The 18465-nt window shown below is 33.0% G+C and overlaps 1 protein-coding gene across 1 annotated transcript in view; it reads left to right on the top strand.

The window, feature by feature from the left end:
• The first annotated feature begins 1802 nt into the window (after positions 1 to 1802).
• The window catches only part of LOC126884638 (ovarian-specific serine/threonine-protein kinase Lok-like), a 42167-nt gene continuing 25504 nt past the window's right edge, over positions 1803 to 18465 (top strand). The window contains exons 1-2 of the mRNA XM_050650702.1: positions 1803 to 2376; positions 10630 to 10893. Coding sequence (XP_050506659.1) covers positions 2295 to 2376; positions 10630 to 10893 — 346 coding nt within the window. The 5' untranslated portion in view covers positions 1803 to 2294. The remainder of the gene's footprint in view (positions 2377 to 10629; positions 10894 to 18465) is intronic.

Below are 18465 nucleotides of genomic sequence, written 5' to 3' on the forward strand. Positions count from 1 at the left end.
CACCGGCAAAAAAACCGGATGGACACGTATAATTAACAATTAAAAAACTACGGTCTAAATTGAAGTTAGGCCCGATCACTCTTCGGAATCTTGAAAAGGAATATTTAAACTTTAATCCAAGTTATTGACACCCTTAAAAATACTAATTTAAATATGAGTTTTTAAGCCTCGAAAATGCGTATTTTCTCATTTTTTAGATTTTAAATCGCCTATAACTCGAAAACTGTCAATTTTTGAGAAAAATCACAAGATATCTTTCTTGTTTAGAATGACCCAAAAAACCTAAAAATATATATTTTGGAGCAATAAAAGGTGATCTTATGTATTTGTTTAAAAAAATTGTTTGAAAAATTTCTGCCTAAAAATTCCGTCCGGCACCCTTCAGATTTGTTTAAAGGGGACATTTTTTAATATGAATCCGCAGAGAAACCGAATTAGAAATGTTTTTCAGACCGGAGCGATCTCACCACATTATGGACTATATTATACAAGGTGAGGCAAATAAAGGGCCTATTAGAAATATCTCGAGAACTAAAGGCAACAGAATAATGAAAATTTGAATTGAAAGGTTTTGAAGAGTCATCTATTTAATGAAAATATTTTCATCTATTTGCTACTTCCGGTTATACCGGAAGTTGCTTATAACTTCGTTTTTTTAAATGGGACACCCTGTATATTTTTAGATTTTTGGATTCTCTTCGATGTCTTCTTTCTTAAAATATGAGGTTTTGTAATGTTATACAGGGTATTTTAAAAGATAATTACGTTTTTTTATTAATTTCGTAGCAACATTCACACCTTGTAGAATTGTAGTAGCTTGACATCTAAAACTCTACTTACGTTCAAATGATTTTTAATATAGTCTACTATTGTTAAGAATCATTAGTATAGCTAAATTTTTAATTTCAGTATACAGGGTTGGTCGAAACTGGGAATGAGTATTTTCTGAGTTTTCTTAAATGGAACACCCTGTATTTTAGTATTGTAATGACATGATATTTTATGGTACTTTTTTATTTCTTAAGCATTCCCTATACCTAACTGCTTTAAATTGTGCTTAATTGTTAATCGCACCAACAATCTTAACTACGTAGGTATTTGCTAAACCATTATTGGTAATTTTAATGATCAGTCTGGATTAATATGTATTTATTTCTGAAAAATTATTTGTTACTGAATTTTTTCACGGCCAACCTAATAAAATTTTACGTATTTTTTGTTGCAATTAATGTTTAGCTTGAATCACCATTAACTCACAAATTAAAGCAATTAGGTATAGGGAATACTTGTAAAATAAAAAAGTATCATAAAATATCATTTCATTACAATACTAAAATACAGGGTGTTCCATTTAAGAAAACTCAGAAAATATTCATTCCGAGTTTTGACCAACTCTGTATACTAAAATTTCAAAATTCGCTATACGAATGATTCTTAACAATAGTAGACTATATTAAAAATCACTTGAACGTAAGTAGAGTTTTTAATGTCAATATCTATTACAATTCTACAGGGTGTGAATATTGCTACGAAATTAATAAAAAAACGTAAATATCTTTTAAAATACCCTGTATAATATTACAAAACCTCATATTTTAAGAAAGAAGATATTGAGGAGAATCCAATAATTTAAAAATATACAGGGTGTCCCATTTAAAAAAACGAAGTTATAAGCAACTTCCGGTATAACCGGAAATTGAAAAGAGATGAAAATATTTTCATTTAATAGATCATCCTTGAAAACCGCTTCAATCCAATTTTCATGATTCTGTTGCCTTTATTTCTCGAGATATTTCTAATAGGCCAGTTATCTGCCTCACCCTATATATTAGAATACAAAAATATTGACAAAATGCTATGAAAAAATAAGAAATAATTTTATTTTATTCCCAACCAATGATATGGCCAAAGGTATTTACGCCCAAGTTATTGTCAAATTTTCATTTTGTGAGGCAAAAAAAATTGTAGTTTCTATTTAAAGATCATACTGCATGAACACCTGTGCAGCTTCACTTTACAAAATCTACCTGACTATGATAAAATCAAAGCCAAAGCTCACTCTGGAAAAATTCAATTGTTAGATCTGTCTACCTAGATAAAGGCCACAACAATCTTCTTTACTACGACCTTGAAAACTGTCGACCAATCAAATTTGGAAATTGGAGGGAATAACAAAGTAACGTGCGTTCATCTTGAATTTTGATTGTTTTATTACCAAATTTTGTAGGCTTTTTCAGACTTAATTATCAAGAAAAAACTATCGGAAAGGTGTAACAATTACCATTTTAAAAACGATGGAGAATGTTGCTTCAAATTCTCAAGATTCTAATAAATGGGGAAGACTTATATCCTGCATTCCTACCTTAAAATCAGTTGGTAAGTTTTTTCGTTAAAAACATTTGAAATAACAAAAAATAAGTTATTCAATTTTACGTGAAATGATTATGGCAAATGTTTTATTCTTATTTTAACGTATTTTTAAATCATAACCTAAAGTGACCTAAGCCAGAACTTTCTTCAAATAATTTACCTATTTGAATAAAAATGCTGATTAGATATTTTATCAAAACAAAGAATAGTAGATTATCAGCATAATTGTGAAGTTATTTAAGACGAGGAACCGGAGGAACTATTATACCTAGATATGATTTAAAACAATGTCATTAGTACTTTATTAAAATTATGTAGGTATTTAGTTATTGTAAATTACTGCAATTTTCCTAGTGCAATTGCCAAGTTTTCTTCAAAACTTTGTTTTAATGTAAATTAAACAATTTACAAAATAACCAATCAGTAGAATTCTATGTAGAAACATTCATCATTATTGAAATTTAGGTAATTAAGGTTGAACAATCATCTATACTAAATTTACAATCAAGATGCAGTAGAAATAAACAAACCAAGACACATTAAATCCTATTAGGAGCACTCCCGAATCATGATTTACAATTTATAGACTTTGGAAATCATGATTTGGGAGTGCTTCTAGTAGTATTTAACGTGTCTTGGTTTGTTTATTTCTACTGCATCTTGATTGTAAATTTAGTATAGATAAACATACATCTTTATGTAAAGAATTCTGAGAGTTAACAGTGAGCTTTTCTAGATCCTTATTCACACTCTAGGAAGTTCATATATATTATGTGGACAGCATTATGCATAACTCGACCAAGCGCCAAAACATAGTTTTGAGATAAATGGCTTCAAAGTTTTTCATTTCTTGGTTGCTTAATGGTCGCTTAATGGTAAGTGGATTAATGTCGCTTGGTTTAATTTTGTTTTTCTTAGTAACCGTTAACGTGACAATAACAGGGACTTTTTTTAAGATAGTTTTAGCTATGTGTCACCAGAATCCGCTGTTATCTCGATATTAAAGAAATGGCGCTTGGTCGAGTTATGCATAACGCCGTCCATGTATACTAAGGAAATCCACAGTTTACACTGTATTCCTTCACTCAACTGTCCTCTCCAGTTCTTTCTGTTTTGCTAGTCCCCTTCCTCCACATTTCTTCTTTCCATTACTTCGTCCACTTTATCTCTGAAAGATTTAGGTTGGTCTCTTCTCTTCTATGTAGTCTATTATATCTGAGTTCATTCCTATTCTTTTCTTAATCTCTATATTACTTATTCTATCTCTTTTTGTTATTCTGCAGCTTCTCCTTAGGAATTCCATCTCTGTTCCTCTTATTTTGTTTTTGGTTTTCTTATTTATTGTCCAATTTTCACACCTACAATCTTCTTGTCATGGTTTTATATATTCTTCTTTTTGTTTTTATACTGATGTTTTTATCCCACACTATCAGGCTCAATTTCTGTATGCAGTCTCTTGTTTTCCTAGTCTATTTTTTATATCTTCTTGTGTTCTTCCTTTGGTTGATATTATGAAACCTAAATACTTGTACTTGTCTCTTCCTCTGATTTGTTTACCTTTGTCTATTTCCATCTCTTTTATTTCTGTATTCTCCGTTGTTAGGTATTCAGTTTTCTTTAGGTTTATTTCCACCCCATTCTTTATTATATTCCTGTTCTATACTCCGTCTATCCAAAAGACGGAGTAATCACATGAATACCATGTGAACTCATAAAATATTCAGGTCTATGCCTACAAACAGTAAAACTTCAGTCAAACAGTCAGAATTCGTGGCAAACAGCTGGTGAGTGAGAGAACAATAATACAGTTATCAGAGCTATCCTCTCTACTCGTGCTGGTTGACTTTTCGCTGTAGTTCCTGACGGTTTGGCCACTGTTTGGCTGCTTGTTGGAACCACCACTTCGGAATTTAAACCAGTGGAGTACCAGAAAAATAAAATAAACAGTTTTTTGACAGACAAAAATTGAAATAAACGATTATTTTATAAAAATATTTATGTACCTACATAATAATGAAGAAAAAAGTACAATTCAAAAGGATGAATTGGGAGCATTATAAAAGCTTGAGATGCCGCTAAAATGTAAATAACGCAAGCTTTACTGTACGTAAAATATTATATAGTGTTAATTTTAAACAATTTCTAACATTTGGCATAGAAGTAGAAAATACAGTTTTAAAATATAACTTCTTCCTCAATCTGACATTACACCTAACTAAAAAATGTTTAATGCAATACAAAAATATTAGAAATTCCTTAAAAAGTAAAAAATGAAAATTTGATGTGGCTTTATCAAATAAGGAGAACTGGAAGTCAAAATACTATAAACTAACTTTAGGCAATGTGGACATTATACACATGTAAATTTAAATGTGTAGGTGTGGCCCAGGTCTTACGTGGTAGGTCAAATTCGGGAGGTGTCTCTGGGATGCAAGGTATAACTACAGTATTTGGTTGAGCATCCGACCATTCATGGATTCATCTGGTGATCATGTTGAGGTTTACGGTTGAGTTGCATCATCTGCGGTTTGTATTTTCTGGATTTTCTGGAGCGCAGTCGACTTTATGTTCATCTTTTAAATAGTTATAAATCGACAGCGCTGTGTTGCTAGGGATATTGTTACATTCTTTAGTCAGCAGATTGAATTGGCGAAAGGGTGGTGATATAATGTCGCTCAGCATTGGTAGCCAATGGGTTGGTGCAGATTTGATAACTCCAGCGATCATTGCCACAGTGTTATTGAGCTGGACATCAATCTTTTGAACGTGAGCAATGTTAATCCATATTGGTGCACAATATTGAGCTACAGAGTAAACAAGAGCTATGCTTTAAGACCTGAATGTGGATGCTGATATACCCATGTTGTGCCTCACAATTTCTGAATGATGCTATTTTTTGTTTTTAGCTTCTCAGCAACTGTATTTAAATGTTCTCTAAAGCTTAATATTCTGTCCAAAACCATGGCTAGGTGTTTTGGATGTTTATTGTGGTTGGGTCGCGTGTTTTCAAAGGAACTTTAAGTGTTCTTGACTCCAGACTCTTGTTTAGGTGAAAGCAGGTTACTTCGGTTTTAGAGGCATTGGGGCGAAGTCTCCCATAACCGCTAGGTCTTCAGTCAGTATTCCTTCAGCGCCTTCTAGCGATTTTGTTTGTGTTAATAAAGCCCAGTCATTAGCATAGCCGAACTTGGATGATGTTGTTGTCAACATGTCTGCGATGTAAAGGCTAAAAAGCAATGGTGCAAGTACCGAGCCTTATGGTAGACAATTTTTGAGTTTTCTGGGGGTGCTTATTTCGGATCCCATAGTTAATATCTGTATTAATATTCTTACCTAATTTCTTTACAAAATACAAAACTGTATAATACACAATATAAGTCTTATGACCGGTTTTACCAACGACAAATAGTACGTTTATTCAATGAAGAAAGTTATTCGACCAATAAACTGACATTTCTCCATTTTACTAATGTCAAGTCGTCAATTAAGACTTTTTATTTATTTATCGAATAAATATTTAATCTTTGAATAAATTGGCAAGTTAATCTCGCTGCAAATATCTATACGAAAGTAAATTCGTCAGTATAAGTTTAAATTATCAAAATTATATTAACAAAATAAAAATATAAACATAAATTTTATTCAACGAATAACTATTCAGTGATTTATTTGTTGTTGGTGAAATCGGACCTAAAACATAAATATAATTAACACAATAACACAATACAAATCACAATATTTATTCGAAATACCTTAATGCACCCCCTTGTATAAAATGCTGATAACTGACCAATACAACTTCTGCGAAGTAGGTAATTCGACTCTTCACCTGTTACTTTTCAACAATCACGTGCATATCATGCGTTTTTATTACTCTGTCTTTTCGGTAGACAGACTATAGTTTTTTCATCATAAAACTGAGGTCATCTTCGTCTTCGGTGATCACTATTTTGGTTGTCAGCAAAACTTAAGGTATATACACTAGGTTCGCTTTCAAGATGCAGTAGAAATAAACAAACAAAGACACATTAAACTTTGGAAATCATGATTTGGGATTTACAATGTATATACATTGTAAATTATGATTCGGTTGTGCTCCTAGTGACATTTAACGTGTCTTGGTTTGTTTATTTCTACTGCCTCTTGAAAGCGAACCTAGTGTAGATATTTGTTCCTTACTGTTGTACCCATTCCTTTGGACTTCCTTTTCCACGGTTTTAGGAATTTTTCCAGGACTATTTTGATCAGGATAGGGGATGTGGAGCAGCCCTGTAGTAAACCCTTTGTTGTCTTAAATGGACTGCATATTCTATTGTCCGTTTTGATAGCTACTTTGTTTTCTTGTAAAGTGCTTTTACTGCTTTTATTAATATTCATGGAATTTCGATGTCTTCCATTGCTTCCCATAGCTTGGTTCTAGGTATCGAGTCATATGCCTTCTTAAGATATACAAAAGCCAGATGGACGGATCTATTTTTGGCCATTTTTTTTCTATTAGTTGTTCGACCAGGGTAATTTAATCTTAGTGTTCTTTCCCCACTGTGAAACCTGCCTGGTCTTCTCCGATTTTATCCTGTATATATATTTCTAATTTTTCCTTTATGGTCTTTCCATACAGTCTGTGTATAGACAATATAGTGCTGATTCCTAGATAGCTTTCACACTTTCTTCTATTTCCTTTCTTATACAGTAGACTCCCTCTATAACGAGAACTGAAATGGCAGACTAATTACCTCGTTATAAGCAGATCTCGTTATATCAGACAACAATAATATTGAAATGTTTTGATGCCTCTTACGTAGTTTATTAGGTGTCGATGGTAAGAGAATGACACTTCGCCATCGTAAATTGTAAGTTTCCTACTATATTCAATATCGGTTGATAGATAAACAATAAATTTATTACAGACGGTGGGATTTATTACAGCACTGGCCTCGGCCTCGATAATAACACATATGTTTTTGCATTTTTATATACAGGCAGTTGGGGACGGGTATTTATAGCCATTACTGCCCTAAAAACAGGTAAAGAAACAAATTCTTTGATTTCATTTTTCCTCGTTATAACCAAATATGCCTCATTATAGAGGTGTTATAGTTCAATAGGAATTTCATGGGACATCTAGTGTATCTGCTAGTAAGTCTTCTCCATTCAATGCTCTCTCAAACATTTTGTGTATGATGCAGAATAGCTTTTCCTATCAGTTTTTTATCAATTTATTTGGTATTCGGCTGGGGCCTTCTGGTTTTTTGTTCTTTAGAGTTTTGGTTGTTCTTTTTACCTCAGCTAGGCTTGATTCGATTTCATCATGTGTATAGATTTCTATTCCGTCTATTTCTGATTCTTTTGAATTGGGGGCAGTTTTCGGTTAGCCCCCAGGAATCGAGTTCATAACCATAGTAATTGAACAGAGATTCCTTTGCTGAACAGTCAAATTAAGCATTTCTTTCTATGAAATATTTTGTAATATTGTAAAGGTGAATGTCCACAAGGAGACTAAAATCTCTTGAGATTTTTGTCTCATGAGAAATTTATTTAGTAAACTAAAGTCCTTTTCATGAGCATTTTTCAGTGCGTCACAAATGATAGAAAAAAAGGTAAGTCCGTGATAATACACATTTATAACATTTATTCTAACATGACATTTTAGTTAAATCTGACAGTTGTCACATTTTATTTGAAATTTGGCATAAAAACAAATCAATTGTGTTTATTGCATTTATAAAATGGTATTTTCTTTGATTTGTATAGTCTTATAAATTGTACAGATTATATTCGTAGATATATTATATAATTCGTAAATAATTTTTTTTTCCGATTATAGCGCCATCTATCAACAACTAGAATAAATGTTATATATGTCTCTAATCACAGACGTGCCTTTTTTCTGTCACATACAATTTAATGCGTTAGAAAGAAATCGAAAAACTGTGACGCACTGAAAGATGCTCATGAGAAAAAGAATATCATTATGGGTAAATAATAGGAGATTAATCAGTTTTTATTTACGCAATTGGAACAGTTCTTTCACTGTTAAATTATTGTAGGTTGTGAAGTTTGTAAAATTTGGTCTGAGGAGCAAATGCCTGAAGAATGGAGTTAAGGCTTAATATGCCCGTTACACAAAAAGGGAAACCAACTGGAATGCAATAATTACCGCGGAATAACTCTCCTAAATACAGCATACAAGATATTGTCAAACATTTTACACGAGAGATTGAAGCCCTATACCGAAACGTTTCTAGGAGAATATCAGGCAGGATTCAGGCGCGGACGTTCAACCATTAACCAGATCTTTACACTACGACAGATCCTCGAAAAAGCGCAAGAGTTTAACATAGATATGTACCATATTTTTGTCGATTTAAAGCGGCATATGACAGTGTCTTAAGACCAAGTCTTTACAATGCTATGAATGAGTTGGGAATTCCAAAAAAAACTCATATGATAAAAGTGACAATGGCGAAGATGCTATCAGCAGTAAAAATTCAAAAACGACTCGTCAACCCCATTCGAAATACATAAGGGGTTAAGGCAGGGAGATGCATTGGCGTGTCAGCTTTTTAATGTAGCCTTAGAAAAAGTTGTACGAGACGCTAATTTAGATAGCAGAGGAACAATATTTAATAGATCAGTCCAAATTCTTGCATATGCAGATGACGTGGACATTATAACAAGAACCAGGGCGAGAACTGCGGAAATCCTAACCGATCTATTAGCAGCAGCAGAACTAATGGGGTTACATATAAATCAAAATAAAACAACACAAGAGCTGGAAATGTTGATGCAGATCTAATCATCAATGACCAAAACTTCGAAGCAGTCAAAGAGTTCATATATCTAGGGACATCGGTTAACCCCAATAATGACACATCTGAGGAAATAAAAAGGCGAATAATAATTGCAAACAGGTGTTATCATGGTCTATCAAAGTACTTATCTAACAAACGTCTGTCTCAAAAAACTCGTATAAGGTTGTATAGAACATTGATAGTCCCCGTTCTCACATATGGTTCAGAGGCATGGACGTTAACTAAAACAGATGAATCTGCTCTATCAATTTTTGAAAGAAAGGTACTACGCAAGATATTCGGAGCGGTTTGTGAGAACGGAATATGGAGGCGTAGATATAACTTTGAATTGCAGAATATCTACAAGCAAACGTTTGGTGGAAAAGATATTATCAGTATAATTAAGCGAAATCGCCTGCAGTGGGCAGGACATGTAGCCCGAGCCCCTGAATCGAACATGATAAAATCTAACAGCTCAACCCGTGGGAATGAGAAGACGGGGTAGACCAAAGTTGAGGTGGATGGACGGGGTAACACAAGATGCCGAGAAGATCGGAGTCGGCAACTGGAAAGTGTAGGCAAGGGACAGAACAGAATGGCGTAGAACGCTTGAGAACGTCGAGGCCCTCTAAGGGCTGTAGCACCATGAAGATGATGATGATGATGATGTGAAGTGATTTTCAAGATGGCAACTAAAACGGATATAAGAAAAGCTGCTGCCTGGTGTTATTACGGTTATTACCTTGTTATTAAGTCCCTTACTAGAAATAGAAGGACTCATAGATATTTGGTGAGGGATTGGATTAAAAGAAGATCAAAAATAATATAATGGAAGCATTTTTGGAAGAACTGGAACGGATAGATCCAGAATATTATAAAAACTTTTCTTGAATATCAGCCACTGATCTTCAATATTTGCTGAATTCAATAAAATTTGCAATCCAATTTCCTATTCCAATTTGCAGTCCCACAAATTGGAATAGGATTCATACAATTCTATTAACTGCCACATCATAGTTCTTCTCCCGTTAATATTACATTCTTTTCTTTTAACACCCCTTTGGTCACTCGGAGATTAAGTATATCTACCCCATTCATAGATTGACTGTGGTAGAAAAAGGTGTCAAATAATCTTGCATCAGATTCTTCAATAAATTGCCCCATGACAGAGTGATGAAAAATTTAATTCAGTATAAAATAGTTATACATACATATATTACTATTGCAGATAGAACCATATAAGGTAATAGATTTTATGAATTCAAATATGCAACAGGATTTCTTTTTTAACATGTATTTCGCTCTGTATGTACAAGTTTCTAAATAAAGATTACTACTACTCCTTTTTTTTTTCATAATTACTTTAGACTGAAATTTAAATTTCATTCATGAATTTCAATGTATTTTTCAGTTTGCTGTGCATTCAGTTTTTGAGATATCATCATTCATAAAACTGTTTTGTTTTCAGCTATCAACAAGGACTCTTTCAAATTGGGAAGATCACTTAGTTGTGATATAATTGTTACAGAAAGCAACTTTAGTCAAAATACTCTGATAGGCACTATTAGCAAAGAGCATTTTCTTATCTTCAAGAAGCCATGCTCAACATATGCGTATCTGCAAGACTTAAGTAAAAATGGTACTTATGTTAATGGCACAAAAGTAGAAAGAGGCAAATCTGTTTGCTTAAGAACAGGTGATAAAATAGCAATTGGACAAAGAATGAATAGTGGTAAGTATATTTTAGATACATTTTACTATTTGTAGATTTTACACGGTGACAGGTAAAATCACTAGTTTATATTTATTTATGTTATATTAAGGGTAACCAATGTGAAGACAAAACCAGCTGCAGACTGTGGTTCAGACCATAAAATGCTACAAGCAGAATTTCGCATTAATTTGCATAGTAAAACAATTGCAAAAAAGACAAAAATTGGTTATAAAACACCCGGAAAAGTTTAGAGAGGCACTAGCCAAAGCTGACCTACCAGTGACTACCGGAGACCCTGACAAAACGTGGGAATACACAAAGAAGTTGATCACCGAAGCCGTCAACAACACAAATTCCAAAGAAAAAATAGATAGGAAAAAACATTGGATGACTGAAGAAACTCTCAACTTTGTAGAAGAAAGACGAAAACTTAGAAACAGCACGTCAAATTCAATACAAAAAGAAATAGAGATAAGTACCATAAATACAACTATAAAACACTTGTACAGAAGGGACAAAAATATTTATATAAAAAGCATATGTGAACAACTAGAGGAACATGCTGACCGCCACGAATCTAGACAACTTTTCTAAAAAGTCAAATATCTAGCGAGAGAATTCAAACCACAGACACAGATCATCAAAGATAATAGTGGAAATACCATAACAAACCCAGACGGTATCGCAGAGGTGTGGAAACAATATTGTGAAATACTATTCTGTAACAACGACCCAGACCATAATACAGAGAAAAGAAGTTATGAAAAAGAACCTCAAATATTGTAATCTGAAATTTAGTCGGCAATGAAAAAGCTAAAATGTAGAAAAGCACAAGGAGAGGATGGAATAACAGCTGAAGAAATGGGAGAATTAGGGACGGAAGTAATGCTTAGAATTTGCAATGAGATCTGGAATACCGGAATGTGGCCAAATGACTGTAAACTCACGTTTATTCCCATATACAAAAAAGGTTCTCCGACAGATTGCAGTAATTACCGTACAGTAGCGTTGATATCTCACACGAGCAAAGTACTTCTAACAATAATCATTGAAAGATTAAAATCCATTCTCTTACCGCAAAATCCACAAGAACAATGCGGATTCGTCCCAGGTAGAGAAGAGAACACATTCTTAATATTCGTCAAATTATCGAAAAATCTCGAGAGTTTAACATAGAAACATATTTGTGCTTTGTTGACTACTCCAAGCCTTCGATAACGTAAAATGGGATAAAATGTGGCATATACTTAGAGAAATGGGTACGCCAGAACATCTAATGTATCTATTACAAGCACTTTATGTAAATAACACTGCTAATGTAAGAGTTAATAATGTGGTTTCGAAAAACTTCAAATTAAAATCTGGAGTGCGGCAGGGATGTATAATATCCCCCATACTATACAATATATATAGTGAACACATTATGCGTCAAGTTTTTGAGGAATGGCAAGTTGGAGCAACAATAGGAGGAAGAAAAATAAAAAACCTACGTTATGCTGATGACACCGTTATATTGGCGTCTTCACCAGAAGAACTGGAAGAAATTATGAATAGGCTAGGAACGGTGAGTACAGAATATGGTTTGAAAATAAATATACAGAAATCCAAAGTAATGATCATCGATAGAATCAGAAACAACCAACCGAAGATAAGAGACTTGGCAGGTTACAAAGTGGTCAGACAATTTAATTACTTAGGCTCCGTTATTACTAACAGTGGAGGATGCGAAGACGAGATCCGTAGGCGCATCATAATGGCCAGATTGGCAACAGCCAAACTCACAAAAATATGGAAGAATACTGACATTACAAAAAACACAAAATTACGCCTTGTTCGAGCGTTAATATTTCCTATCGCCGCCTACGCTTCAGAGACTTGGACCATCAAAAAAGCAGATTCAAAACGTATAATGGCATTTGAAATGTGGGTCTACCGGAGAATGTTGCGCATACCATGGACCGCACATCGCACAAATAATTCAATATTAGCCGAACTTAACATAAAAACTAGACTCAGCACTACTATCAACCAAAATATACTGAGATATTTTGGACATATAACTAGAAGAAGGGAAGGCATGGAACGAATGATAGTTGAAGGCAACGTAGAGGGCAGAAGATCCAGAGGAAGATCTCCATTACGATGGTCGGACCAAATAAGGGACATGACTGGTTACTCGTTCTCCGAAGCAAAACAACACGCACAGGAGAGAAATAGTCAAACGACTTACATGACGCCACTACATCCTTACGAAGGAGAACAGATAGAGGAGGAGGTGGATATTAAGGGTGGTTAAGAATTCACCACAGAACTACCAAAGAACACTACAAAGAGGTAAGAACAGCATCAGAAGAGAAACATTGCTTGTTAAAAGGTATTAATAACAGCATAATTTATGTGTTAATACTTTCAGCCCAAGAAATTCAGACCAACATCGATTGATAAGTAAAGGCCCCCATTCACATTGAGATTGGTATCGATACATACAAATCTCCTAGAGCATTTGGCTGTCTCAATATCACAACTCTCTATCTTCGTCGTTTACAACACTATCGCCGTTTATATCACTGTCGTGAAATAAATACAAATCTCATACAAATAGAGTATGTGTATCGCAACTTGTCGCAGTACATGTATTGATACTGATCTCAATGTGAATGGGGCCCTTTAGGTTTACCATTTTGATTAGTTTTTTATTTATCTATTAATTAATCATTTGCTTATTTTGAACTATGTTTTAGAATAATCAGATAATAAGATGATAATCCAATTGTCGAAAGTTATGTTGAATAGAATATGGGTATAATAATTATTATTAATTATGCTTAAAATGTGATTTACATTTATCACTGTAAAATTATTCACTTTGTGATAGTTGTAGTTCTTCTTAGTTTCTTAGACTAATGCTATTTTATGCTTTGATTTTAAACCAGGAGGAGTAAACTAAAAAGACAGATTCACACCTTAAGAAAGTCATTAGAACAATCACCAAATACATCTTCTTTTTTGGTTGATCATGTCGGCTTTCGATGGTAATCCATAAATATTATATTATACTAATACGTCGCTGAGTTCTAGAAACAACTGGTTTTTATATAAAAGCAGACTAAAAATCTGAAAATTTTAATTAATAACACAGAAATCGCAAAAAATCGCCAATATAACTTAATTAACCTGTGAATTGCCAATTGTATCAAAATTTCATAAATTTCGAGTTTCAAAATTTCATAACAATGGAGTAAACTTCCCTGAGGTTGGACCAGTTACAAACAAGCATTACGGCGCGGTAAATTTGAATTACTCCTGGTTTAAAAATAGAGCATAGTATACAGGGTGTTTCATTAATAATTGTCCATATAGTAACTGGAGAAACCTTAGCACAAAATACGAAGATTTAACCTAAAACACTTAAATAAAATGTGGTTCCTTACTGAGTTACAGGGCGTTTTATCTAAAAATTTAAAAATTATTTTTGCTCAGCATTTTAAAACTATTCGACGTATCCTTTTCATACTTGGCAGGAAGTATAGATACTGTACAAACTACTAAATTATGTTAAACAGACGTTTCTGTCTATTACCAGAGGCGTACGACGGGGGAAAGTGAATGGTTGACCCTTTCCTAATTCTACGCCACTGGCGGAATTGCTATTTTAGTTCTATTTTTGGATTCTCCAATACTTTCTATGAAAATAATATACTCTTCATTCGTAACGATAAAGTCATTAGTTTTCGAGATCCTTGAAGTTAAAAATGAAACGACACTGTTATTTTGATTGTGTCACTTCATTTTTAAATTCAAATATCTCGAAAACTAATAATTTTATCGTTCCGAATGAAGAGTATATTATTTACATAAAATGTATTGAAAAATCAAAAAAATACACTAAAATAGCAATTTCGTCAGTGGCGTAGAAATTGGGAAGGGTCAACCAGCCACTATCCCCTGTCGTATGCCTCTGGTAGTAGCTAGAAACGTTTATTTATCTTAATTTAGTAGGGTGTACAGTACCTTACGTATGATAAGGATACGCCAAATAGTTTTAAAGTACTGGGTACAAATAATTTTTAAATTTTAATAATATGAATCATACCATAAATTAATCAAAATAACTGTGCCGTTTCTTATTTAACTTCAAATATCTCGAAAACTAATGACTTTATCGTTACCAATGTGGAGTATATTATTAACGTAGAAAGTATTGGAGAATCTAAAAATGGCACTAAAATAGTAATTACTCCAGTGGCGTAGAATTTGAGAAGGGTCAACCATTTACTATCCCCTGCCTTACGCCTCTGGTAGTAGCTACAAACCTTTGTTTATCATAATTTAGTAGGGTGTATAGTAGTCGCACTTTCTGCCAAGTATGAAAAGGATGCGTTGAACAGTTTTAAAATGCCGGGCAAAAATAGTTTTTAAATTTTTAGATAAAACACCCTGTAACTCAGTAAGGAACCACAAGTGTTTGAGGTTAAATCTTCGTATTTTGTGCTAAGGTTTCTCCAGTTACTATATGGACAATTATTAATGAAACACCCTGTATATGTAAATTTTATGTGACTATTCTATGTAGGATTTAGGAACAACTTTAATCTGTATTAGATATTTTTATTATATTTAATTTTAGAAATTTCTAAATAGTTTATTCCTTTTTTATTATCCATGTTCTCTGCATATGTTACGGGTAAACCCCGAAATTTAGTAAAACTATTTTTACCCGGATACTTTGAGTACTATTCAAATTGGCTGGATAAAAGGCAGAGGAGATTGATAACTTCTGCATTTATCCGAGTTATTCTAGATATAGCCAATGACAAATGGACAAAGCAAAACATTTTAAACTTTGATATAAATAACAAAGTTGGGTTTAAATTTTATTTGCTTTCTTTTCTTTATTAAGAGCATAGGCGCAAAATTTGCTTACAATGCAAAATGCATTCATTTTTTCGAATCCTGTAGAAACTAATAAATATTTGATGGATTCGACTGTTACTTGATGGAAGTTCATTTTATCTTACAATAAAACACTGAAAACGTTTGTTTTCTATTAGACCTGGATCCCGCGTAAGAAAAAAAAGTTGATTAATAGCAAGCTGAAAATTTGTTAATAGCTTAACGGTGTCTAGTCGGACAAACATTGATGCATGGGAATACTGGAACAGGGGAAGTTTTAACGGTGGACCATGATAAACGTGTCGTCCTGACAAGTTTATGATGGTGAAAAATAGCAAGTTGTTTTTAAGTTTATTCAATAGCCAACGTTATATAATATATGAAAAAATGTTTGTCCGACAAAAAGGTTGGGCATTTTAACGAGTCCGACACGTAGAACATGTCACATCACAGGAATTATGTTGGTGATGAATAGCAGTCTGATTTTTGCATGAGAGTTTAATGAAAGGTTAAAAAAGCAATTGGAAGTTCTGTCGGACAAAATTAATGGGAAATTTTCCTAGTCGGACATTCTAAACATGTAAGATATAGACAAAAATGTTGGTGATAAATAGCAAGCTAATTTTGATTTGTTTATGTAAAAATTATATTTTGTAACGCAAAAAGTTATATGTCGGACAAAAAGTTTGGGCAAATCGAAGGAAATAAATAAAAAACATTTTTTCAGAATGACTTATTTAGTCACATATTGATAAAGCTATTTTAGCTGTATATTATTATTTATATTCACATATTTGCATGTGCATATATATACATGCACACTCCAAAAACAGTGAGGTAAGTATCAATGCATGTATATATAGCAAAACAATTATTTTTTTGGGTGGAGTTTGTTCTAGATATTCTCAAAATGATAATAAAAAATGTCAAAGAACATGTGAAAGCAATCTCTTAGGGTTTTCTAATTAGGCGCATCAGAAAGTACGGAAAATTTCCTACAAAAAACGTTGTATACACTTTTTTCCATACTTAAATCTTAACCCTGTAAACGACATTGAAAAATGTGAAGAGTGTAAAACTCCGGTGCTTATAAGAATAGACGTAAATATGACACATTTTGCTTAGAAGTATGTATTATAATAGAAGGCTGCATTTGTCAGTGTGACACTTTGTGCTATACAAAGTAGTATTTGAAAGTACATGGTCTCTGAGTTTCTGTTTGCCACGTGTGTTGGAAATTAAAATTTATATTAACTATGGAGTGTTTTTGTGTCTATTTTTGAGTGTCAACAGTTTAAATTTTAAGTCGCCAAATCAAAAGTGAAACCATTCAACGGAACATTTTTGAGTAATTTTCGAACATTTTACAAAGTTCGTAAAATGCTTGGTCATCAATTCAATGAGGTTCAGTTGCCAGATAATTGTGAAAATTCTATTGAATATCATTCTTCGTGCTGTAATGCTTTGCTTGATTGAAAAAGGGTACCTAAATAAATTATTATTAAAATTGTTTAACGTAATTTTTCTCAACTTTCTACAAATGAAATATATTAATGTAATATGGCACATGGCTAGAAATAATTTGCTGCCAAAATAAATCGATTAGTTTAAATTTGAAGTTACGATTGCAATTTATTATGAATTATTGTCAAAAGTGACAGTTTTCTTAAATGGAAATGTATTCATAGACATAAGGGTAGACAGGGAATACAGTGCAAAAAGTCGATAGGTGGTCTATCTATCTCTTTTAACCAAGCGATCCCGCGCATGTGGCAGACAAAGATAGCTAGACCACTCAATCCATAATATACTTTGCCTGATCTACTATAAATGTATTACAGTGAGGTATCTAAATGATGTTGAGATAAATCGAAAGATATCGATTGTAATTGACTGCAGGTACTTTTGACATAGAATGATCACCCCTTATTGAAATTTCAAAAATTATTTTTTTAAATTGTCCGACTACAAAATCTACCCCTTATTTTTTTCCGACAACAGTCATTCTTGGTAAGGAATAATTTACTTAATTAAATTTCATCTTTGTCGGAAAGCTATTTATCATCAGCATTTTTGTGTATATCTTACCTGTTTAGAATGTCCGACTACAAAAACTTCCCATTAATTTTGTCGGACATAACTTCCAATTGCTTTTTTAACCTTTCATTAAACTCTCATCCAAAAATCAGACTGCTATTCATCACCAACATAATTCCGGTGATGTGACATGTTCTACGTGTCGGACTCGTTAAAATGCTTAACATTTTTGTCGGACAAACATTTTCTCATATATTACATAACGTTGGCTATCGAATAAACTTAAAAACAACTTGTTATTTTTCACAATCATAAACTTGTGAGGACGACACGTTTATCATGCTCCACAGTTAAAACTTCCCCTGTTCCAGTGTTCCCGTGCATCAAAGTTTGTCCGACTAAACACCGTTAAGCTATTAACAAATTTTCAGCTTGCTATTAATCAACTTTTTTTTCTTACGCGGGATCCAGGTCTATATACTTCCACAAAATTGTGGATTTTTTGTGGAATTGTGGAATTTTGTGGAAGTATAGAAAACAAACGTTTTCAGTGTTTTAATAAATATTTTTTGATAAATTTAAACGCAGATTGAAAGATTGCATTATTACCGAGGACCGAAAGTCCCTTAGAGTAAATAAAAGGTTTCTTTTGAATAAGAT

This window comes from Diabrotica virgifera, chromosome 5 (genome assembly GCF_917563875.1).
Source record: "Diabrotica virgifera virgifera chromosome 5, PGI_DIABVI_V3a".
NCBI classification, from domain to species: Eukaryota; Metazoa; Arthropoda; class Insecta; order Coleoptera; family Chrysomelidae; genus Diabrotica; species Diabrotica virgifera.